Below are 26,301 nucleotides of genomic sequence, written 5' to 3'. Positions count from 1 at the left end.
ATTTGGGTCAAACATTTCGGGTAGCCTTCCACAAGCTTCCCACAATAAGTTGGGTGAATTTTTGCCCATTCCTCCTGACAGAGCTGTTGTAACTGAGTCAGGTTTGTAGACCTCCTTGCTCGCACACACATTTTCAGTTCTGCCCAACAATGTTCTATGGGATTGAGATCATGGTTTTGTGATGGCCACTCCAATACCTTGACTTTGTTGTCCTTAAGCCATTTTGCCACAACTTTGGAAGTATGCTTGGGCTCATTGTCCATTTGGAAGACCCATTTGCGACTAAGCTTTAACTTCCTGACTGATGTCTTGAGATGTTACTTCAATATATCCACATAATTTTCCTGCCTCATGATGCCATCTATTTTGTGAGGTGCACCAGTCCGTCCTGCAGCAAAGCACCCCCACAACATGATGCTGCCACCCCCGTGCTTCATGTTTGGGATGGTGTTCTTCGGCTTGCAAGCCTCCCCCCTTTTCCTCCAAACATAACGATGGTTATTATGGCCAAACAGTTCTATTTTTGTTTCATCAGACCAGAGGACATTGCTCCAAAAAGTATGATCTTTGTCCCCATGTGCAGTTGCAAACTATAGTCTGGCTTTTTTTATGGCAGTTTTGGAGCAGTGGCTTCTACCTTGCTGAGCGGCCTTTCAGGTTACGTCGATATAGGACTTGTTTTTACTGTGGAAATAGATACTTTTGTACCTGTTTCCTCCAGCATCTTCACAAGGTCCTTTGCTGTTGCTCTGGGATTGATTTGCACTTTTCACACCAAAGTAAGTTCATCTCTAGGAAACAGAACGTGTCTCCTTCCTGAGCGGTATGACGGCTGCGTGGTCCCATGGTGTTTATACTTGCGTACTATTTTTTGTACAGATGAACGTGGTACCTTCAGGCGTTTGGAAATTGCTCCCAAGGATGAACCAGACTTGTGTAGGTCTACAATTTTTTTTCTGAGGTCTTGGCTGATTTCTTTAGATTTTCCCATGATGTCAAGCAAAGTGGCACCGAGTTTGAAGGTATGCCTTGAAATACATCCACAGGTACACCTCCAATTGACTCAAATTATGTCAATTAGCCTATCAGAAGCTTTTAAAGCCATGACATCATTTTTTGGAATTTCCCAAGCTGTTTAAAGGCTTGGGAAATTTCCCACGGTGTTTCCCGAGAAGACTAATTAAACCCATGCTCAACAGAATAATGTAGTAGATCGATAGAATGAATGCTTCAATCTAGTTGACATCGGTAAAGTTCTCTGTCATCTTTCGTGGAAATACAATGACGCAAAAATAAAAAACAGGAAAGATTTTCCGTGCAAAATAGGATTTTTTTGTGCTGGCTATTTAACACGTGCAGTTAAACCCTAAAGCTTAGGCTTGTGCACTAATACCAGATAGTATAAATTAATGAAAGAAAAACCTCAATGTAGCCTGTATAAATTGCACACTAATTCTACATTTATGGATTTGTTAAGGTATTGCTTCCCTTTATTCAACCTGCCCGCCACCCACCCTTCAGCCACACAATATTTAATGACCCTAAACATGTCCGCCCCGTCGATATAACCGCGGGGACTGCGGGTTATGAGTCAACATGTGCATTACTAGTCTGGAACTCTTTTGGAGATCTGGGGACTGACTCACACATACACCCACACACCAAATACATGACCCTCAGTGGAGGCTGCTGAGGGGAGAATGGCTCATAATAATGTCTGGAATGGAGCAAATGGCATCAAACACAAGGAAATCATGTTTTTGATGGATTTGATACCAATCCAACTATTCCGATACAGCCATTACCACAAGCCCGTTCTCCCCAATTAAGGTGCCACCAACCTCCTGTGATGACCCTAAGCATAATGGATGATAATTGCTTAATTAACTCAGGAACCACGCCTGTGTGGAAGCACCTGCTATCAATATACTTTGTATCCCTCATTAACTCAAGTGTTTCCTTGATTTTGGCAGTTACCTAAATATACAACGTCACGTCAATGTTAAAGTAACATTTAGAAAACATTAACTAGCTTCAATTACAGGTAGAAAATGGTGTGGACAATGTTCTCAAAGACGTTCAGGGACAATGCTCCTGTTGTGTCCTGACACGTCAAGACATCCACTATTTGAATCCCCTACATTTAAAACAATCTCCTGAAGACTCCTTGGCTTCCGGTATCTCTGTCTATCACACCTCTGTCCACCAGACCAGACAGACAACAGGCGTGTCAATCCCAAATAGCAAGCAGGCAGACACAATCCTGTTTGCATTTCAGCATCACACACACACAGCTTTAGAATGAAGTTGGTGGACTTTGAGTGTCTATTAGTTTAGCAAAGTCCTTTTTCAAGCCTGGCGAACATAAAATACAGCACATCTTTGACATACCTTCTCCTTGCAATGTTATATTTTCTAGATGTAGAACTAGATGTATATATAGTTCCTTAAATGATTTTTCTGTCTCCGAATATCTCCTTTGAACTCTTATCCTTTCTCCCAGGTCTTTATACATACATAGAAATACGACATATTCCTGACCATGTGACCTGCCCTAGAATAATGCCTGGCGCTTGTTATAGTTTGTAACTTTTATTGGTCAAATCAGGCAGTCAGGAACAACTCTAGGTCCTAATTATGATATATATACTGTACTGTAGGACTATGGACAATATATTCATATATGACTTTGCTGTCTCCCAAAACCTACCTCCCAAATACTACACACAACGGGCAAAACCGTTTGAAATGACATCATGCTGACGTATCTGGTTGTAATGATGTAATTTCATAATTTCTGCTTGCTAGGTATTTCCCTAGCTAGAGGGTCAGCTCCTTAAGTAGTAACATGCATGGACATAGAGAGGTCAGATGACTCACAGGAGGTCCTTGGTCTCCCAGTGACCCTTGAGGTCCACTTGACCCTGGTGAGCCGGGAGCTCCTGGAGTGCCCTGTAGGTGAAGGAGGAGAAAAACACAAACAAACAAATTGTCACCTCACTGATTAAGCAATCACTCAAAGTTCCAATTTGTAACTTTCGTTTTCCCAGCGGTAACTTGAGGTGCTACAAAAACATTTGGCCAAGAAACAAAACAAAGAACTGTTACATTCGCCAAGAAGCACAAACAAGTAACCTACAGGGACAGACAGTACTGTTGACCAGAAAGTATTGTAAGTTGCAGATCACATTCTACAATTCAAAGCTACAGGATGAATGTATTTTATAATTCAATTCAATCAAGTTCATTCATCAGTCCCTGATGCCCCATTCACACACAATCTGACTTACCATAGTCCCTGGAGGACCTGTTCGCCCCTGGGGTCCATCTTTACCAGGCAGTCCCTGTGGAAAGGGGTTACATGTACAAATACATACCTATGAGACTGTGCTGTTACGCCAGCTCCTATACCATGACTTTATATTCACATAAAATCTATTCCTTTGGATTAAACAGACAAACAAGACCTTACCCTTGTTCCTGTTTGTCCCTCTCGACCTGGTGACCCAGGAGACCCAGGAATGCCCTGCAACCGTAGAGAGAGAGCATGTGAAAACAGAAAGGCCTGTTAAGGGTGTCAGCATGAATATATTTGTATTGACGGACTCAGTTGGTTGGACCATTATCCTAACTCATTATAGATAATTAATGTTGTGAGGCCTGAGCTGTTTGTAATACACAGTCTCTTGCATGACCTTCACAGCTGTCAAAGCCAAATTCCCTCACTCAGACACAACGGGTACTGAATGCCAATGGCATGACTCAAAGTCTATTACAAACAAAAACACACATCTCCCAACCTCTACAGTTATTGACAGGATCCAACTTAATTGGCTGAGCTCAGAGATTGATTATAATGAAAGTTCATGGCATCTTAGACATGAATCATTACAACAGAGGGGAAATAGCGATTGTTATTCTGTAAAAATGTCTTGTTACGGTCCAGGCAGGCGCTGCCCATAACCACAGATCTAGGATCAGATTTCCCTATCCGCTAATGCTCAGATTTACCATCAATTGGATGGGAAGACAGCTGACCCGTTATTATTGGTTAAGACCAACTTCTACCTTCTCCCTTTGCTACCTGTGCAAATCCGACATAACATAAACTAAAGGGGAGCAGTAGCCCTTCACACAAAACTCTCTCACCAGAACTCAGAATGACTTGTTCCTATTAACAGCTACATTACAGAGATAGGAATTAAATATGACATTCAAAGATCTCCCTTTGGTGCAATGGTGTCATTTGAATGTCATTTGAAGACTGAATGCCATTTCGTGATGAGCGAAAGTGTGTCTGAAAGGGCAGGAAGTGAATGGTGGTCTTTACCTGAATTCCTGGAGCGCCAGCTGCACCCTTCTCACCTCTCTCTCCTGGACCACCCTGAAGTGTGAAAAAACAACAATAGATATCAACAGCAAATATCAAGCTTATTTGGAGGCTATTTCATAAGTTGGGGTCATCACTATCTGGTCACCAACTGCGTTCGAATTACAAATGCCATTTGTTTCACAAGCTCTTACAGTAGCTGTACCTTAATAACCCTTAACTTGTTATGGCTGCAGGAGCAGTATTGAGTAGCTTGGATGAAAGGTGCCCAGAGCAAACGGCCTGCTCCTCAGACTCAGTTGCTAATATATGCATATTATTATTATTAGTATTGGATAGAAAACACCCTGAAGTTTCTAAAACTGTTTGAATGATGTCTGTGAGTATAACAGAACTCATATGGCAGGCAGAAACCTGCGAAGAAATCCAAACAGGAAGTGAGAAATCTGAGGTTGGTATATTTTCAACCCAGGCCCTATTGAATTCACATTGGGATATGAATGAAGTTGCACTTCCTAGGGCTTCCACTAGATGTCAACCGTCTTTAGAAACTTGAATGAGGCTTCTGCTGTGTTGTGGGACTGAATAAGAGCTGAATGAGTCAGCTTATTGGCAGAGAGCCATTTCCTGGTCACGCGCATTCCACATGATACTGACTTGCGTTCCGTTGCTTCTGTAGACAAAGGAATTCTCCGGTTGTAACTTTATTGAAGATTTATGATAAAAACATCCTAATGATAGATTCTATACTTAGTTTGAAATGTTTCTTAGACCTGTAATATAACTTTTTGAAGTTTTTGTCTGAAGTTTTTGTCCAAACACACAAGCGTTTGGATATGTGTACCAACCCCTAACAAAAGTAGATACTTGGACATAAATAACGAACATTATCGAACAAATCAAGCATTTATTGTGGAACTGCGATTCCCGGGAGTGCATTCTGATGAAGATCATCAAAGGTAAGGGAATATTTATCATGGAATTTCTGTTTTCTGTTGACTCCAACATGGCGGCTAATTTGATACATTTTCTGAGCGCCGTCTCAGATTATTGCATGGTTTGCTTTTTCCGTAAAGTCTTTTTGAAATCTGACACAGTGGTTGCATTAACCTCTCTAGGGTCCCACCTGGCCAACATCCAGTGAGATTGCAGAGCGCCAAATTCAAATTCAGAAAACATATTTTACATAGGTTTAAAGATGAACTTCTTGTGAATCCAACCACTGTGTCAGATTTAAAAAATGCTTTACGGCGAAAGCATACCTTACAATTATTTGAGAACATAGCCCAGTAGACAAATCATTACAAACAGTAACCAGCCAAGCAGAAGAGTTACAAAACTCAGAAATAGAGATAAAATTAATCCCTTACCTTTGATGATCTTCATATGGTTGCACTCAGAAGACATTCATTTACTCAATAAATGTTCCTTTTGTTCAATAAAGTCTCTTTATATCCAAAAACCTCAGTTTTGTTTGCATGTTTTCTTCAGTAATCCACAGGCTCAAACGCAGTCAAAACAGGCAAAAAAATCTAAATTGTATCCGTAAAGTTCATAGAAACATGTCAAATGATGTTGATATTCAATCAGGTTGTTTTTAGCCTAAATGATCTATAATATTTCAACCGGACAATAACTTCGTCAATATAAAAGGTAAACAAGAAATGCACTCTCTCGGGATTGCGCATGAAAAAGCTCTGTGACACGTCAGCGTCCACTCATTCAGACTGGTCTTACTCCCTCATTTATCAAAATACAAGCCTGAAACAATTTCTAAAGACTGTTGACATCTAGTGGAAGGAATAGGAACTGCAATTTGAGTCCTAAGTCAATGGATACTGTAATGGCATTGAATAAAAAACTACAAAACCAACAACAATAAAAAACTTCCTGAATGGATTTTTCTCAGGTTTTTGCCTGCCAAATCAGTTCTGTTATACCCACAGACACTATTTTAACAGTTTTGGAAACTTTAGAGTGTTTTCCATCCAGATCTACCAGTTATATGAATATTATATTTTCTGGGCCCGAGTAGCAGGCCGTTTAATTTGGGCATGAGTTTCATCCAAAATTCCGGATGCTGCCCCCTACCCATATCTATAATTCCATTTGTATAACTTGTATTATCATCTACATTTATGATGAGTATTTCTGTTGAATCGATGTGGCTATTCAAAATCACTGGATGTTTTTGGAACTAGTGAACGTAACACGCCAATGTAAACTCAGATTTTTTTATATGAACTTTACCAAACAAAACATACATGTATTGTGTAACATGAAGTCCTATGAGTGTCATCGGATGAAGATCATCAAAGGTTAGTGATTCATTTTATCTCTATTTGTGCTTTTTGTGACTCCTCTCTTTGGCTGGAAAAATGGCTGGGTTTTTCTGTGGCTTGGTGGTGACCTAACATAATCGTTTGTGGTGCTTTCGCCGTAAAGCCTATTTGAAATCGGACACTGTGGTGGGATTAACAACAAAATAACCTATAAAACGGTGTAAGATACATGTATGTTTGAGGAATTTTAATTATGAGATTTCTGTTGTTTTGAATTTGGCGCCCAGCACTTTCACTGGCTGTTGTCATATCCTCCCGTTAACGGGATTTCAGCCCTAAGATTAATAACCCTTAAGGACCCTTACTGTCACCATAATCCTGAATTAACAACAAACAGATCATGCCATCGATATAGAATGTGTGTATGTTATACCATAGAGAAAAATGTAACATGTGTTGAAGCAAAATTAATTTATTACATTCTAATGCTTTTGTGGGTGAAAAATGGTTTTGTTACAGTCACTGGTAATCTTCCGCAGCTGACCAGTAACCTCTTCATACATACCCTACATAGGAGTGATTTGTTACTCATTCCTTATCTCTAAAAGCAATCCAGGTTGAATTATTTGCCTGTCTGTTTAGGCTCTAAAGATCGGATCATTCCCTTATCTTAGACACATCGGCTGTGAGAACCGGTTAGAACCTGGTTTTGTTTGTTTGAACATTTAAAGGGAGTAGAGATTATGACCCTTAGCTCTTTTGTAAGCTTGCCTCTTTTTGAGGGTTAAGCAGCTCTTTGTGTAGGTGGAGTATATAAAGACTGAGTGACTTGTAAATAATCAAGATCCTCTCCGGGTTCATCCTGAGAGCGCGATCTTCCTTGCAATTACTTGAATAAACTTCTTATTGCTGATAAAGGAGTTCTCCTGATTCCTTGAACAAGTTTTTCTCAACACATAGGTTGGCTTAAACATTGCCTTAGTAAAGTTAAGTCCATTAGATTATGATACATCCTTCCTCCTTTATGGCTTATGTTCAACATCAGTCCTTGAGAGAGAAAGAATCGACCTCTGAGTATTACAACAGCTTTTACAAGGTGGACTTTATAGCAGGCCTAGGTGAATCTGGTACTGTTGCTGTGTTATGTATGTCGGGAAACTAGACTCCTCTAATATGTGCAGTATTAGATGGTGTGTGTGAGCGTGTGTATGCGCATGTGTGTGTGTGTGTCTTACCGGGGGGCCCATGATGGTGCGGCCGCTGGGGCCCTGGGGGCCAGGAGGTCCCTGCAGCCCAGGAGTGCCAGCGTCCCCAACTGGACCTATCGGCCCCTGTCATAGAGACAGAAGAACACATTGTTAACTATATTCTAATCTATTTGATCAAAGAGATAAAGTGATCTATTTTTACTACAGATCTAGTTAAATCCCCTATTTTCTACAGCCATTACCTCTATGTAGTATGAAAGTACAATTTTAAAACAACAACAAAATACCAATTTGTGAATGTTGAACTGCTTGCTGGTAATATAGTACTATAAACATGTTTTAATGACATATAAGACCATAACACCGGAACTGCAATCTAAGGCTTTCAAAAGTTGACGACATGAATATCAATAGTGTGCTGTGCGAGGTTTCATGGAGGGCGAGCAAATATGTTCATAAATCTTTTATTCCATACAACTGTCTTCATCCTTTATACATTATCTGACCCAGCTCTTGGCGGCTGAGGGGGCTTTAGGCTAACTCTGTGATCTAACTGCAAATCAGAGCGCCGTGAGGCCACTCTCTGTCAGTCTTGTCGTGAGCCAACCAGTCGCAGGCCATTGACTTTCATGGGGGCACGCTGCGTCTCCGACGAATATAAAATTCATGAGAGTAGGAAGACAGCATGGGCGCACTGCGAGGACGCCTGCATTACAAAGACCTTCCCATGCTGTAATAACACACCATTCAACCACCAGTGCAATTTTCTGGGACTTTCAAGACCCATGCAATCCCGAGTCGAATAGCGTGTGAGAGAATGAGATATGAATAAAAGATTAGAACGTTGCAGGGGGCATTTTCAGAGAGAGTGGGTTTTCAGCCAAGCATCGTATAAGGGATCTTTTATGGAAGAGAGGTATCCATCAATGTGGGTATGTGTCTGTCCACCCACTCAGTGCTTGTGGAATTCTAACATATCGTGGTTTCAGTTTTACAAGCTGCATTGACTTTCATTGGGTTTTTATTTACATGAGTGTGTGTGTGTGTGTGTGTACTGTACCACAGCTCCTGGTTCTCCACGGTCCCCTCTCCCTCCTCTGATCCCAGGACCTCCCTGTTCATAACACACAAACACACACCCTCTGTCACACACCATCAACCTACTGTACGTATCACAGACATTAAAGACCCACTCTTTCAACACATCCTAAGCACACTATCACACGCCGGGTGTATGTACTGTAGCCATGTATATATCCCTCTCCATCTCCAAATGTCTGTTCATCTGGCACTGAATGCAATGAATGAGTTCCTAGCTCAACAACAGCTTTAAGTAACAAATGATGGTGATGAAGGAGAGACGAAGGGTCCTCACAGGGGGTCCAGTTGGGCCGGGGGGGCCTTTGCTGTCCTGTGTGCAGGTGCAGGCCCGGGGCATGGCAGGACAGTCCTCCTCCTTCCTCTGAGAGATGAGAGAAACACCACAATAACATGACTATGCTACTGTGCGACCAAATGACAATACATGGAACACAAGAGGACAATGAGCTAATGATTACGATAATGACCAAAGCATAATGGAAAAAAGAGGATAACGACCACAAGACACAAAATGACATGATCCTACAACATGCAACTACACATTACAACAAAGGTTAGGGTCATTCTATGTCAGTCAGTAGATGAGATCAGTAGTGAGGCTTGAACTCACCAGACCAGGAAGCTCACAGCACTTGTCTCGGCTGGCCCAGGACGTGCTGCAGACGATGTCAAACGACTGCAGTTGAAACTGAGGACAAAAAGAACAACAAACACAGACATCTTTTTTATAGTGAACAAAAAATTAAACGCAACATGTAAAGTGTTGTAAAGCTTTGTGCACAAATTTGTTTTACATCCGTTAGTGAGCATTTCTCCTGTACCAAGAAAATCCATCCACCTGACAGGTGTGGCATATCAAGAAGCTGATTAAATGATCATGATCATTACACAGGTGCACCTTGTGCTGGGGACAACAAAAGGCCACTTGACACACAACACAATGCCACAGATGTCTTATGTTTTGAGGGAGCGTGCAATTGGCATGCTGACTGCAAGAATGTTCACCAGAGCTGTTTCCAGAGAATTGAATGTTAATTTCTCTACCATAAGCCACCTCCAACATCATTTTAGAGAACACAATTCCATTTTATCAATGGCAATTTGAATGCACAGAGATACTGTGACGAGATCCTGAGTCCCATTGTCATGCCATTCATCTGCCGCCATCACCTCATGTTTCACAATGATAATACATGGCCCCATGTCACAAGGGTCTGTACACAACTCCTGGAAGCTTAAAATGTCCCAGTTCTTCCATGGCCTGCATACTTACCAGAAATGTCACCCATTGAGCGCGTTTGGGATGCTCTGGATAGATGTATACGACAGTGCTTTCCAGTTCCCGGCAATCTCCAGCAACTTTGCACAGCCATTGAAGATGAGTGGGACAACATTCCACTGGCCACAATCAACAGCCTGACCAACTCTATGCAAAGACACGTATGGAGCTGCATGAGGCAAATGGTGGTCACACCAGATATTGACTGGTTTCCTGATTCACACCCATACCTTTATTTAAAGATATCCGTGAACAACAGATGCATATCTGTATTCCCAGTCATGTGAAATCCATAGATTAGGGCCTAATGAATTTATTTAAATGGACTGATTTCCTTATATGAACTGTAACTCAGTAAAATCTTAGAAATTGTTGGATGTTGCGTTTAGATTATATACAGGTTGTGCTACTTTACTACTAGTCTCTTGATAAAACAAGCAGCAAGCTGCAGATCTCCTAGATAAGGCCTGAGGGAAAGTATGATAACTCTTCAGTATTACACATAGCTAATAGACTCGTTGCACAGCTCTTATTGAGGAGGAAGTATCAATAATTGGTCTCTCCAAACAGATTGCTCTGTTTTCTCCTCCTCTGCAGAAAGGGGTCCATTTGAAAAAAAGGTGTGAAAAGTTTTTGTCAAAGGAAGAAAATTATCAAGCCTGTCAGAGAGTACATCTCACTGCTTTTCCTGTATGAGGATATCTGGGCTATTTATGGAACTGGGCGATTGGATATGAAAGTTCTTTTGGTAGTGTCTCTGTTGTTTCTATGACCTGTTTATATTTAGTGGCAAATGGACCTTGAAGTGCTGATGTGATTATACTTCACTCAAACCCTCTGTCTTAATGCTGTTATAGGAATTCATAACCTAGGCCGTAGATAGTTTATCCACCAGTGTATTGGTTACTGTATGACACTAAACATCTTACTGTACTGTAAGGCACGTTAGAATTCAGCCCGGCTACACATGTAAAATAAGGTGAATCAAGAGGTTAAAAATGCATAGAAATCCAATTACGGAATGTTGACATGGATATTGAACGGGATGTCCTTAGAACTACAGTATATTCTAGTAATTCTATGTCAAAACAGCTGTGTCTGATTATAGGGCTTACCGGTGCAGAGTTGTCCTTCTTCCCCCGGGAGCGCACCATTCGTCCCAGCACCTCCAGGCCATCTGTGGTGATGTTGCCCGCCGCGTTGATGGCCTTCTCCCCAACCAGCTTACAGTCGATGACAGCCTTGGCGTTGGTCTTGCTAATAGCCAGGTGCAGCTACAGGGAAGAACCAGACCTAGGTTAAAATCCTATTTGAAATCTTTCAAATATGTTGAGCGTTTGCCAAAGCCTGCCTGGAGTGCCAGTTTGGCAGGGTTTACACTTTTGTGGCTATTCTTTTGGTTCCATTGCGCCAGGCAAGGTCAATCCTAAACACAGCTAAATTGGGATGTCTCATGGGGAAATATATGGGGGAATTTCAAGACATTAGCAAAATCACATTTGGTGATTAGGCCTGGCTCGCAGTCGACATTCCAATTCATCCCAAATGTGTTCGATGAGGTTGAGGTCAGGGCTCTGTGCAGCAATATTCCCTAAAAAAAATAGAGCAAATTTCAGGTCGGCTGAGCAAAAACCTGAATGTTGTAAAACTTCTGTGCAACTTCCAGCGTGCATTTACTGTGAACACTGAGGCTGTACCCTCTTTAAGTTACAGTTTAAACAGTGGCCAAGTAGGCTACTGTGGCTATTGTATTATAGTGTAGGCCTACCAGATTGGCCTACTATCAAAAACAATGGAGAAAATGCATCCCATAACATTTTAACATGGAAATAGCTGTTTAATCATTCAGCCTACAGTAGCAGCTACTGTGTGGTGTTCAATGTAGGTCTACATTCCATGAGACTTTTGAAAAAGAAACATGTAGGGCTTGACATTAACCTGTTTAGCCACCTGTCCTTCAGACAAGGAGGTGACTGAACATTTTGTTGTGTTGTTTGATGCAAGAAACCACTTTACAAAATAAAATCCATTATTATTCCCATACCATTACTACAGAGAATCAGACAAATTATGCTACCCTCTGCCTATTGGCTACTTAGCTTATTCAAGCCTGTCTCAAAATACAACACTGCCCCTTTAAGACAAAAAAAAGCTCTTTATACCTCGCTTTTCAAAATGTACACCTTTTGTGCCCTTGTAGAAAGCAATCACTCCCCTATTGCTGACTACAAATGATCTGAAACTGGGCAATTAACTCACTAACTAGTAAAGGATATGAACAAAATGTGCACATGTGGCTACAAGCAGCTCTTGCTTTGATCTTAAAAGAAGCGCATCTACTCACGGATCCATATATGGCAATGGTCTACTGCAGGTCTGATTGGCTATAACGCACTGGTCTGTGTAGAGTATGGTCTGGGTCATGCACAATAGAATCCTACTCCGATGCCTACAACAACATCTCTTGTATAGTTTGTTTTGTTTCGGTGTGTTGCATTGCAAGTGGCTTATATTGCATTGATTTGATCACAATTGCAACAGTAAAGGGAAATGTTGATAGTGTTAACTAACAGGGAAAAGTCTAGAAAGTTGAGTGCAGTTACATTTTGTGCATCTCTCCGTGGGCTGATATTTACTCGGCGCGGCCGTCTGCGGCAGTCTCGGGGGCACTGCACGCCTGCGCGCAGTTTAGATATATATTGCTGTGCAGTTAAGTTCTTACACACCAACCTCGAAAAAACATTTCTGTATGGACTTCGCTTTGTGCATAGGGGGATTGTCATACTGAAACAGGAAAGGCGCTTCCCCAAACTGTTGCCACAAAGTTGGAAGCACAGAATCAACTAGAATGTCATTGTATGCTGTATGCTGTAGCACTAACATTTCTCTTCACTGGAACTAAGGGGCCTAGCCTGAACCATGAAAAACAGACCCAGACCATCATTATTCCTCCTCCACCAAACTTTACAGTTGGCACTATGCATTCGGGCCGGTAGCATTCTCCTGGCATCCGCCAAACCTAGATTAGTCTGTCAGACTCCCAGATGGTGAAGTGTTCATCACTCCAGAGAACGCGTTTCCACTGCTCCAGAGTCTAATGGCCGCGAGCTTTACACCACTCCAGCCGATACCTGGCATTGCGCATGGTGATCATCACAATAACAGCACTTACAGTTGACCGGGCAACTCTGGTAGGGCAGAAATTTGAAGAACTGATTTGTTGGAAAGGTGGCATCCTACAACGGTACCAGGTTTAAAGTCACTGAGCTCTTCAGTACAGGCCATTTTATTGTCAATGTTTGTCTATGGAGATTGCATTGCTGTGTGCTCAATTTGATACACCTGTCAGCAACAAGTGTGGATGAAATAGCCGAATCCACAAATTTGAAGGGGTGTCCACTTACTTTTGGCAATGTAGTGTATCTATTCTACCTGAATATCAAATGTAAATGTGTGTCTTTATGAAACAGCACTTTCAGCTTTGTTGAAATTGGTGCATTACTATGCTAAAGCTCTGATAATGATGGAACTGTAGCATTTCCTTTACATTTACACCTTTGTTCCTACAAAAACAGATTCCTGATTAATCATTCAAATTAGGCAACTTGAATCAGCAAAGTATCTGGCCATCAATCAGGTCTTCTTGAGAGGTAATCTAAAATGTTACCACATTATCACCAAAGTGCTGACAAGATGACACATGATAATACTTATGAATTGGCAGGGCAAAGAATTGCAGTAATCACTGGTGATAATTTGCTGAGGTAAAAGGCAACAGTGGTTAATTGAATACAGGCCATAGTCACTTTCAGTGATATCAAATCCCCCCTCCCTACATAGTTTAGTTTGTTTGGAAGAGGCTATGATTCAATTATGAGTATATTATTCTGCCAATATTGGAGTGCCAGCTTCATTCCACATGGTTTGCATTTTAAAAGAAAAAAATTAATTTCACTAGATAGCAGGTGAAATATGAAGGGGATTCCTTGTGAATATCATAAATGGCACCGTATTACCCACAGTATATATTACTGCTACAGCCACACACTGTGTACTGGTCCCATGTGGCTCAGTTGGTAGAGCACGGCACTTGCAACGCCAAAGGTTGTGGGTTATTGTCATGTCTTGTTATGTCTGTTCCTGTCCTTTCTCTTCACTCTGTCTCTCTCTGCTGGTCTTTTTAGGTTACCTTCTCTGTCTCTCATTCTTCAGCTGTTCTACATCTCCCCTAACTAGCTCATTCACTCTTTCCCCACCTGTTCTCTCTTCCCCCTCTGATTAGGTCTCTATTTCTCTCTCTGTTCCTGCTACTTTCAGTGTCTGATTCTTGTTTGTGTTTTTGATGCCAGAAGCAAGCTGTCGTCCCGTTTGCTTCCACCTTGTCCTATCCTGTCGGAGTCTGCCTGGCAGGTGCATCCTGCATTATACTAACGTTCTTTTTGTTCCATTGACTACGTTGGAAGAGGATTTATGCCATTCCTGTTTTTCATTAAAGAACTCTGTTTTCTGTTAAAACCGCTTTTGGGTCTTCACTCAAGTACATAACAGAAGAATCAGACCAAGAATGGACCCAGCGGCTCCGGACCCTTTTCACTCCGCCGTCGAGATCCAGGGAGCGATGCTAGGCAGACACGAGGAGGAATTGTCTGCTGCTCGACATGCCGTTGAGACCCTGGCCGTCCAAGTCTCCGACCTCACAAGACAGGTTCACCAACTCCACCTCGATCCACCGCCCACTTCCAGGGTTTCCGAGTCTCCGGAGCCCAGGATCAACAACCCGCCGTGTTACTCTGGGGAGCCCACTGAGTGCCGCTCATTCCTCACTCAGTGTGATGTGGTGTTCTCTCTCCAGCCCAACACTTACTCCAGGAGCGCAGCCCGCATCGCCTACGTCATTTCTCTCCTTACCGGACGGGCGCGTGAGTGGGGCACGGCAATCTGGGAGGCGAGGGCTGAGTGTATTAACCAGTATCAGGACTTTAAGGAGGAGATGATACGGGTTTTTGACCGTTCTGTTTTTGGGGAGGAGGCTTCCAGGGCCCTGTCTTCCCTATGTCAGGGGAATCGATCCATAACGGATTATTCTATTGAGTTTCGCACTCTCGCTGCCTCTAGTGACTGGAACGAGCCGGCTTTGCTCGCTCGTTTTCTGGAGGGTCTCCTCGTCGAGGTTAAGGATGAGATCCTCTCCCGGGAGGTTCCTTCCAGTCTGGACTCCTTAATAGCTCTCGCTATTCGCATAGAGCGACGGTTTGATCTTCGACGCCGAGCTCGTGGAAAGGAGCTCGCGTTCTCCGTTGCTCCCCTCCCCACATCACTGCCACCTGCCGCATCACTGCCACCCTCCTCCGCCGGCTCGGATGCTGAGCCTATGCAGCTGGGGGTATCCGCATCTCGGCCAAGGAGAAGGAACGGAGAATCACCAATCGCCTCTGTCTCTACTGCGGCTCCGCTGGTCATTTTGTCACCTCATGTCCAGTAAAAGCCAGAGCTCATCAGTAAGAGGAGGGCTACTGGTGAGCGCAACTACTCAGGCCTCTCCTTCTGGATCACGCACTACCTTTCCGGTCCATCTCCGCTGGCCCGGTTCATCTGCTTCCTGCAGTGCCTTGATAGACTCTGGGGCGGATGGCTGTTTTATGGACGAGACCTGGGCTCGGGAACATGACATTCCTCTCAGACAGTTAGGGGAGCCCACGGCCTTGTTCGCTTTAGATGGTAGTTCTCTCCCCAAGATTCAGCGTGAGACGCTGCCTTTAACCCTCACTGTCTCTGGTAATCATAGCGAAACCATTTCTTTTCTAATTTTTCGTTCACCTTTTACACCTGTTGTTTTGGGTCATCCCTGGCTAGTGCGCCATAACCCTTCTATTAATTGGTCTAGTAATACTATCCTATCCTGGAATGTTTCTTGTCATGTGACCTGTTTAATGTCTGCTATCCCTCCTGTTTCCTCTGTCTCTTCTTCACAGGAGGAGCCTGGCGATTTGACAGGGGTGCCGGAGGAGTATCACGATCTGCGCACGGTGTTCAGTCGTTCCAAGGCCACTTCTCTCCCTCCACACCGGTCGTATGACTGTAGTATTGATCTCCTTCCGGGAACTACTCCCCCCCGGGGTAGATTATACTCTCTGTCGGCTCCCGAACGTAAGGCTCTCGAGGATTATTTGTCGGTTTCGCTCGACGCCGGTACCATAGTCTCCTCCTCCTCTCCCGCCGGAGCGGTGTTTTTTTTTGTTCAGAAGAAGGACGGGTCCCTGCGCCCATGCGTGGATTATCGAGGGCTGAATGACATAACAGTTAAGAATCGTTATCCGCTTCCTCTTATGTCTTCAGCCTTCGAGATCCTGCAGGGAGCCAGGTTTTTCACCAAATTGGACCTTCGTAACGCCTACCATCTCGTGCGCATCAGGGAGGGGGACGAGTGGAAGACGGCGTTTAACACTCCGTTAGGGCACTTTGAATACCGGGTTCTTCCTTTCGGCCTCGTTAACGCTCCAGCTGTCTTTCAGGCACTAGTTAACGACGTCCTGAGAGACATGCTGAACATTTTTGTTTTCGTTTACATGGACGATATCCTGATTTTTTTCACCGTCTCTCTCGATTCATGTTCAGCACGTGCGACGCGTCCTCCAGCGCCTTTTGGAGAACTGTCTTTATGTGAAGGCTGAGAAGTGCACTTTTCATGCCGCCTCTGTCCCTTTTCTCGGTTCCGTTATTTCCGCTGAGGGCATTAAGATGGATCCCGCTAAGGTCCAGGCTGTCATTGATTGGCCCGTTCCTAAGTCACGCGTCGAGCTGCAGCGCTTTCTGGGCTTCGCTAATTTCTATCGTCGTTTCATCCGTAATTTCGGTCAGGTGGCAGCTCCCCTCACAGCCCTTACTTCTGTTAAGACGTGCTTTAAGTGGTCCGTTTCCGCCCAGGGAGCTTTTGATCTTCTTAAGAATCGTTTTACATCCGCACCTATTCTTGTTACACCTGACATCTCTAGTCAGTTTGTTGTTGAGGTTGACGCGTCAGAGGTGGGCGTGGGAGCCATTCTTTCTCAGCGCTCTCTCTCTGACGGCAAGGTCCATCCTTGCGCGTTTTTCTCTCATCGCTTATCGCCGTCAGAACGTAACTATGATGTTGGTAATCGCGAACTGCTCGCCATCCGCTTAGCCCTAGGCGAATGGCGACAGTGGTTGGAGGGGGCGACCGTTCCTTTTGTCGTTTGGACTGACCATAGGAACCTTGAGTACATCCGTTCAGCCAAACGACTTAATGCGCGTCAGGCTCGTTGGGCTCTGTTTTTCGCTCGTTTCGAGTTTGTTATTTCTTATCGTCCGGGCTCAAAAACACCAAGCCTGATGCTTTATCTCGTCTCTTCAGTTCTTCTGAGGTCTCCACCGACCCCGAGGGGATTCTCCCTGACGGGCGTGTTGTCGGGTTGACTGTCTGGGGAATTGAGAGGCAGGTAAAGCAAGCACTCGCTCACACTCCGTCGCCGCGAGCTTGTCCTAGGAACCTTCTGTTCGTTCCCGTTCCTACTCGTCCGGCCGTTCTTCAGTGGGCCCACTCTGCCAAGTTAGCCGGCCACCCCGGCGTTCGGGGTACGCTCGCTTCCATTCGCCAGCGTTTCTGGTGGCCCACTCGGGAACGTGACGCGCGTCGATTTGTCGCCGCTTGTTCGGTCTGCGCGCAGACTAAATCTGGGAACTCTCCTCCTGCCGGCCGTCTCAGACCGCTTCCCATTCCCTCTCGACCGTGGTCTCACATCGCTTTGGATTTTATCACCGGACTGCCTTCATCAGCGGGGAAGACAGTTATTCTTACGGTTGTCGATAGATTCTCTAAGGCGGCTCATTTCATTCCTCTCGCTAAGCTCCCTTCTGCTAAGGAGACGGCTCAGATCATTATCGAGAATGTTTTCCGAATTCATGGCCTTCCGTCTGACGTCGTTTCCGACAGAGGCCCGCAGTTCACGTCTCAATTTTGGAGGGAGTTTTGCCGTTTGATTGGGGCTTCCGTCAGTCTCTCGTCCGGCTTTCATCCCCAGTCTAACGGTCAAGCCGAACGGGCCAATCAGACTGTTGGTCGCATTTTACGCAGTCTTTCTTTTCGTAGCCCTGCGTCTTGGTCAGAACAGCTCCCTGGGCAGAGTACGCCCACAACTCGCTTCCTCGTCTGCTACCGGTCTATCTCCTTTTCAGAGTAGCCTCGGGTACCAGCCTCCGCTGTTCTCATCTCAGCTCGCCGAGTCCTGCGTCCCCTCCGCTCAGGCTTTTGTCCAGCGTTGCGAGCGCACCTGGAAGGGGGTCAGGTCGGCACTTTGCCGTAATAGGGCGCAGACTGTGAGGGCCGCTAATAAGCGTAGGACCAAGAGTCCTAGATATTGTTGCGGTCAGAGAGTATGGCTCTCCACTCAGAACCTTCCCCTTAAGACAGCTTCTCGCAAGTTGGCCCCGCGGTTCATTGGTCCGTTCCGTATTTCTCAGGTCATTAATCCTGTCGCAGTGCGACTTCTTCTCCCGCGCTATCTTCGTCGCGTTCACCCGGTCTTCCATGTCTCCTGTGTTAAGCCCGTTCTTCGCGCCCCCGCTCGTCCCTCCCCCCCCATCCTTGTCGAGGGCGCACCCATCTACAGGGTTCGTAAGATTTTGGACATGCGCCCTCGGGGCCGTGGTCATCAGTACCTAGTGGATTGGGAGGGGTACGGTCCTGAGGAGAGGAGTTGGGTTCCCTCTCGGGACGTGCTGGACCGTTCGCTGATCGATGATTTCCTCCGTTGCCGCCAGGTTTCCTCCTCGAGTGCGCCAGGAGGCGCTCGGTGAGTGGGGGGTACTGTCATGTCTTGTTATGTCTGTTCCTGTCCTTTCTCTTCACTCTGTCTCTCTCTGCTGGTCTTTTTAGGTTACCTTCTCTGTCTCTCATTCTTCAGCTGTTCTACATCTCCCCTAACTAGCTCATTCACTCTTTCCCCACCTGTTCTCTCTTCCCCCTCTGATTAGGTCTCTATTTCTCTCTCTGTTCCTGCTACTTTCAGTGTCTGATTCTTGTTTGTGTTTTTGATGCCAGAAGCAAGCTGTCGTCCCGTTTGCTTCCACCTTGTCCTATCCTGTCGGAGTCTGCCTGGCAGGTGCATCCTGCATTATACTAACGTTCTTTTTGTTCCATTGACTACGTTGGAAGAGGATTTATGCCATTCCTGTTTTTCATTAAAGAACTCTGTTTTCTGTTAAAACCGCTTTTGGGTCTTCACTCAAGTACATAACAGTTATAGTCCCACTGGGGCCACCCATACGTAAAATGTATGCACGCATGGCTGTAAGTCGCATTGAATAAAAGCGTCTGCTAAATGACATATGGTACTATTACTGTGCAGCAAAAAAAGTTGAAACAATTTGAACAGTCATAACATAAGTGATATACAAACTGCTCCAAGAAAGGTCTGTGTTTGTTTCAGGTGCTACATCTCACTCATGGATGATAAAGTTAGTCATCTGTAGACAGAGGATGATTATGACATTGGCAAGTGGGTGACCTGAATACACTATCAGATAGCTGTGCCAGTGAAGAGATAAAGCACATCCTCATTCATTTTAGCAGCAGGCCATGGATGTGGGCAAAGGTATTGTAAGCTCCACTGACAGCCAAACAAGAGTGACTTAACATCAGTCAACAAGCTGGCTAATAGCCAGGACGCAGGACATTCTCTGAGGTGTTAGGGTGATGTTGTAGCATTTAGCGTTTGCACTGAGGAAGTGAGACAACAAGGAGTGCTTTTGAACTCTGACCTTGTGGAAACTGCCGTAGAAGAGCTTCTTGATTTCAGGTCCCTCGAAGGTCACAGTCTGAAACTGTCCTTTGTAGTCGTGGTTGAAGAAGGTGAGGGTCTTGCCACCGTCTAGAGTTGGAAAGAGAACCGTTTGACAGTATACAGTACAACTCGAATATAGTGAGGAATGTTCTCGTTCCAAATAGAGGAGGCACGGACGGTTTAGTAGACATTGTGCAATCTGAGCAACGGGATACCTTTTGAAAATGTAGCCTACATTGACAAAATGTTTGTGCTGCTCACAACTGATAAACGAGCAGAGACACCTGGGGAAATGTCCATTGCTTTGTCTATCTTATGACAGCAACCAAGTCCCAGCCCCATCCCCCGGCATTCTACTCACTGTCCAGGATGACGCCCACCAGGGGCTCATTGTCCTTGTTGAGGATCTCCCACAATGCAAAGGGCTCTTTGGGGGTTTCTGGCAGCAGGCGGAACAGCATGGTGATAGTGTAATCGGAGGGCAAGCCCTCAGGGTGGATAAACCTGGAGTGGAAAGTTCACAGAACAATAGGCTCTAGTCTGAACGTACTGCAGGTTTTGTTGTACTGTAGCACCTTCACCGAGTTCAACTGTTGCTTAAACACATTTTCAAATGCTGTTTCAACTTGCCAGTTAAATTCTTTCAATAGTGTCTTTCAATTCGAAAGAGAGGTTAGGAGCAGGAAGCTATTGTTTCTCCCTACTGTATTTGGACCACATTTGCTGCATTATAATTTGAGAATGGAACACAAAATGACTATGGTTTGTGTGATGTGGTGTGGGGATTGTTGCAGATAAAGGAGAGGAAATGAAGAGGTGGCAAGGCCAGCTGTCTGTCATTATCACCACCTCTTCATTGTAATAACAGCATTGTTAGGCCACATGACAGGAAAAGAGGATTCAATTCAGGGGAGTAGGGTTAGTTGTATGCTATATGTTTTTGTTATCATTGGGTAAGTGTTGCCAATACTTAAATACATTGTCATAAAGTTATAATATATATGAAGTGTCATGTACTTGTGTTAAGCAACCTGCATCATTGTAGTTCCTGACATTTTGTCACTTTGGACAAGAGCATCTACTAAATTCTACATGATTGATGGAAGATAATGCACTGTAATGCCTTTTAGTTACGATGCTAGTTTCCATACTTGGTGGGCTGGGCGAGGAGGGAGTTGTTGTGCAGTCGAAAGCAGGGGAAGCTGTTGAAGGTGCCAGGCTCCATGGACACTCCTGATACATGTCCATACAGACCCTCCACCAGGCCAAACATCTCCATCATCCTGAAACCTGCAGCCACAACATAAACAACCGTGAGTCGGTGTAAAAGCAGATATATCCGTACACAGTTGTCTACTGATAAGTAAAAATAATCTGTTTTATCATGACTTCTCAATACTGGGCTTCTACTTCTTATCATTAAAGATATTCTGACTTACTAGTACACACTCGGAAACAGGCCATTTTACGCAGTGTTAATGGTACGGGTTGACACTTCAGAGTCCAGTGTTTGAAATGATCTGTGTCAACTGTACTGTCCCTGTCCAGTTTACAGTGATGTTGTGCATAACAGTTATACTGGGGTCGGAACTAGTCAACGGGTCAGAGAGTAGAGGTCTTGACTGTGCCCTATATGCTAGGAGGCATGAAGAGGTTCTATAAGTAAGCATGCTCCAGTCTCTAACCTGGCAAGGTACTGCCACTCATCGCCACCGAAGGACAAGCTGAAAGACAAAACATTTATGTCACTCCATGGATAAAAATAGACACAATAATATGCCCCTTCCCTGTTTCCAAATAACATGGATGTAGGACTCACTGGCAGTGGCAGCCTCACAAACAAAGGTGACCAGCTTTTCCTCAATTTTCTGGAAGGCGTCTAAATCGTCCACAAAGAAAACGTGTCTCTCGCTGGGCTTGCTGGCGATGCTCACCAGCTCCCCGTAGTCCGCATCCGCAAAACCAATGGCAAAGACAATGTACCCTGTGAAGAAGGCAAGCATACATTATTGCCAATTGTGTGTAATGTGCATGCAAATCTAGAACATTTTGGTGGACTAACATATACAGATACTTTTTTTGTACCACCTTCTATTCAATTGAATTCTCACATCATGTGCATTACCTTCCATCTGCATCTCTTTGGAGACCTTGTTGACATCGTCCTGAGAGCGCCCGTCAGTCAACACCACCACTACTTTGGGGATGCCCCTCCGGATCCCTCCCCCCACCGTGAAGATGGTGTCTTTCACATGCCGGATGGCTAGCCCTAGAGTAAGGGAATTAGCAGGAGGGATGAAGGAAGGGGTGGAGGGAGAGAGAGAGAGAGAGAGAGAGAGAGGGAGGAGGGGAAGATGAAGAGAGGAGTTACACTCAAAAGTGAGATTGACAGCAGGATTTAGCCAGGTTACTTGGTAGATGATCATGGTTTTGGGTTACCACTATCACTGCAAATGATTCAGAAAAAAATATACCATGTAGTTATTATTCCCACCCCACCTGCAATTATACACATTACACACAAATACAGCAGAATCAAAGGAGAACACAATGCAACAATTATCATTACCAAGCGGACTTCTTTGTTGCACCCGTTTGGAAACAAGAAAACATTGCTGGATGTCTTGGAGAATGCATTATCGCTCCCCTTGGGGTTCCTGGGTTTGGTACTTAGAAACACTGATTAGTGACAGTGTCTCACTGTTCTCCGGAAGCCATGCTTGACAACTCTGGCCTGTCTGATTACAATGACGGATTCTTTCTTGGCAGGTTACAAAAGGAAAGTCAATAAGGGGTACTTCTGTTCATCTGGCGGCTACAGCTGTCTCAATGGGATTCAGTTATCCTGTTAATTAACTGTTATGGGTGTCCCTTTAGAAATTCTAAGAAAAATAAATGGGGACTTAATGTATGCAGAGTAGTTATATGAAAACTCTTCATTGGTAGGGAGTGAATAAGGTTTGACAAAGGTTTGGCTTTAATAAAGTCTACTTGCCTGTCTTGGTGTTCCCTCCCTTGTAGGAGATGCGGTTAATGGCCTCTAGTAGCCTCTCCTTGTTGTCGTAGGAGTTGAGTTTGAACTCGGTTCTAGCATCGTCACTAAACTGGACAATGGCCACCTGGCAGGAGAAAGATACTATCAGTTTAATGAAAACTGAGGCATTGTTCATAAAAGCACAGGTGACACGAGTCAAACATAAATGTACCTTCATACATACATTTTAAGACCATTAATTACAATTTATCTGAGTATATCAGTATAGTACTGTAAATGCTAGCTACAAGACCTCACCCATTGGTTGATCTAGGTGTCAATATTTACCTGAGTGCCATCTGGTCCAATGGTGTCAAGGGCTCCTGTGGTGCTGTACAGGAAGCGGATGATTTTCAGGAAGCTTTCATCCCCGATGCTCCAGGAGCCATCCACTAGGAACGCCAGGTCTGCCTTGGCTGCCTTGCAAACTGACATGAGAGAAGGAATGAGAGAAAGGAGCGAGAGAGGAGAGAGTGATAGAAGTAGAGAAAAGTAGGTGGAGGGAGGAGGAAGAGGGATAGAGGGATGAGGAGAAATGAGGAAAGAGGGGAGAGGGATGAGGAGTGAGAAAAGGAGAGGAAAAGAGGGGAGAGAGTGGAAGAGTGAGAGAAAAGAATATACAAACAGAGAAAGAGACAGAGGGAGACTGAACAGGACATTTACATTTACAAGGCAATTAGAACATGCTCTTATCAAGAGCAATTTAAATTCAGTGCCCACAATAAGAGTTCCTACAACAGACAGCATATATAATACAAACTGACAAAGAAAGAGAACAATACACACACACACACACACACACACACACACACTAGCCTCAAAAGGCAGCAGTGGAAGAATCACAATGGAGAATAGAGAGAGCTTTCTCATTCTCCACAGGTTACGAGAGAGGAGCTGCGATGATTGGCAATTATCTCAACAACTTCCCTCTCGCATATCAGCGCCAGCCAGGGACAAATTGACCAGTAGAATACCTCATTTCCTGTTGTTTACTGTTCTGCTCTGTCATTTTCAAAGGAACCAAAAATAATAACCAAGTTGCTAGTACGTGGGAAGCAAAGTGAACTAAAAGTAGCGTTTGTTGATGTTTCCTAGGCATACAATGACAATAATAAAACAATAACAATTACAGGCTTGGAAGTTCCAACAGAGGGGACTGAGTTCTCAGTTAACTTTTACAAGACTCATCCCGGGAAAGCTGTGTAGGAAAAAAGAAAACTGCTAAGATTATCGTTCTCTAAAACAGCAAATAAAGTTAAAGTTTTACACATTTTCTACAAGTTTTTCTACAAGTATAATAATACTATGTTACATGTGTTTGTTGGAGAATTGTAAATATTCTGAGATATTCTGACTTGAAACTCAAGACACAAGGTCACACAAGTTCCAGCTTATGGTATTATCTAAAACTAAAAAGCTCATATGTGATCGTTTTTGAAAGTCTGAATAGATTTGTGATTATTCTAAAAGCACATTAAACAGCTTTACTATCATTTCAGATGTCTGTAGTCATGACCATGCAATAGACACTGCATTACATGAACTTGTATTAGGTTCACATATTTGTGTCAGGAATCATTTGAGGTTTGAATGTCAGTCAGGGACCGGTTTAACATTGACCAAGCATCCTGACAGAGTGATTTCCATGGTAACTGCCTGTTCTGAGGGCTCTTTAATTTACTTGAACCTTTCACCAAACAAAATTACAGTGCCTTCAGAAAGTATTCACGCCCCTTAAGTTTTTCCACATTTCCTTGTGTTACAGCGTGAATTTAAAATGGATTCAATTGAGATTGTGTGTAGGCCAGTGACAAAACAATCACACAATACCCCATAATGTCAAAGTGTCATTTCTTTGTTGTTGTTAACATTTTATTTTACAAATGAATTACACATGAATAGCGGAAAGGTCTTGAGTCAATAAGTATTCAACCCCTTTGTTACGGCAAGCCTAAATATGTTCAAGAGTAAACATCTGCTTAACAAGTCACGTTACAAGTTCCATGGACTCACTCGGTGTGCAATATTAGTGTTTAACATGATTTTTGAATGACTACCTCATCTCTGTACCCCACACATACAATTATCTGTAAGGTTCCTCAGTTGAGCAGTGAATTTCAAACACAGATTCAACCACAAACACCAGGGAGGTTTTCCAATGCATCTATTGGTAGATGGGTAAAAAAAGAAAGAAAGAAGCAGACATGAAATATCCATTTGAGCATGTTGAAGTTATTAATTACACTTTGGATGGTGTATCAATACACCCAGTCAAAGATCCATGCGTCCTTCCTAACTTAGCTGCTAAGAGAGCAAGGAAATCGCTCAGGGATTTCACCATGAAGCCAATGCTGACTTTAAAACAGTTACAGAGTTTAATGGCTGTGATAGGAGAAAACTGAGGATGAATCAACAACATTGTAGTTACTTCACAATGCTAACCTAATTGAGTCAAAAGAAGGAAGCCTGTACAGAATAAACATATTCCAAAACATGCATTCTGTTTGCAACAAGGCGTTAAAGTAATAATGCAAAATATCTGTCAAAGCAGATTTGGAAAATCTGTCAAAGCAAACTTTTTGTCCTGAATACAAAGTGTTAGGTTTGTGGCAAATCCAATACAACACATTACTGAGAACCACTCTCCATATTTTCAAGCATAGTGGTGGCTGCATCATGTTATGGGTATGCTTGTTTTCATTAAGGACTGGGGAGTTTTCAGGATAAAAAAGAAACGGAATGGCATTAAGCTCAGGCAAAATCCTGGAGGTTCAGTCTGCTTTCCACCAGACACTGGGAGATTAATTCACCTTTCAGCTGGACATTAACCTAAAACAAAAGGCCATATCTACACTTGAGCTACTTACCAAGAAGACAGTGAACGTTCCTGAGACCGCTGCGCCACTCGGGAGACCGATCAACAACCAATTTGACAGAGTTTGAAGTATTTTGAAAATAATAATGGGCAAATGTTGCACAATCCAGGTGTGGAAAGCTCTTAGAGACTTACCCAGAAAGACTCACAGCTGTAATCGCTGCCAAAGGTGATTATAACATGTCTTGACTCAGGGGGTTGAATACTTATGTAATCAAGATATATTAGTGTTTATTTTTCAATCGTTTGTTTCAATGTTAGAAATGTTCTTCCAATTTGACATTAGAGTATTTTGTGTAGATTGTTGACAAAACATTACAATTAAATCCATTTTAATCCCACTTCGTAACACAACAAAATGTGAAAAAAAGTCAAGGGATGTGAATACTTTC

General features: G+C 43.6%; 1 protein-coding gene across 4 annotated transcripts in view; it reads right to left on the bottom strand.

Annotated features, from left to right (window-relative positions):
- Positions 1-26,301, bottom strand: part of col14a1b (collagen, type XIV, alpha 1b) — a 92,997-nt gene that overhangs the window by 17,191 nt on the left and 49,505 nt on the right. For all 4 annotated transcript variants that reach the window (XM_064983659.1, XM_064983657.1, XM_064983658.1 and 1 more), the window contains 17 exons: positions 23,323-23,462; positions 22,996-23,119; positions 22,126-22,269; positions 21,820-21,984; positions 21,686-21,724; positions 21,152-21,290; positions 20,362-20,504; positions 19,978-20,087; positions 11,316-11,474; positions 9,532-9,609; positions 9,196-9,282; positions 8,881-8,934; positions 7,848-7,943; positions 4,331-4,384; positions 3,473-3,526; positions 3,291-3,344; positions 2,881-2,952 (listed from right to left, as the gene is read on the bottom strand). In XM_064983659.1, coding sequence (XP_064839731.1) covers positions 2,881-2,952; positions 3,291-3,344; positions 3,473-3,526; positions 4,331-4,384; positions 7,848-7,943; positions 8,881-8,934; positions 9,196-9,282; positions 9,532-9,609; positions 11,316-11,474; positions 19,978-20,087; positions 20,362-20,504; positions 21,152-21,290; positions 21,686-21,724; positions 21,820-21,984; positions 22,126-22,269; positions 22,996-23,119; positions 23,323-23,462 — 1,712 coding nt within the window. The remainder of the gene's footprint in view (positions 1-2,880; positions 2,953-3,290; positions 3,345-3,472; positions 3,527-4,330; positions 4,385-7,847; positions 7,944-8,880; positions 8,935-9,195; positions 9,283-9,531; positions 9,610-11,315; positions 11,475-19,977; positions 20,088-20,361; positions 20,505-21,151; positions 21,291-21,685; positions 21,725-21,819; positions 21,985-22,125; positions 22,270-22,995; positions 23,120-23,322; positions 23,463-26,301) is intronic.

This window comes from Oncorhynchus masou, chromosome 13, assembly GCF_036934945.1.
Source record: "Oncorhynchus masou masou isolate Uvic2021 chromosome 13, UVic_Omas_1.1, whole genome shotgun sequence".
Taxonomy (NCBI): Eukaryota; Metazoa; Chordata; class Actinopteri; order Salmoniformes; family Salmonidae; genus Oncorhynchus; species Oncorhynchus masou.
The sequence above is the reverse complement of the archived record's forward strand: the minus strand, read 5'-3'. Positions and strand labels throughout refer to the sequence as shown.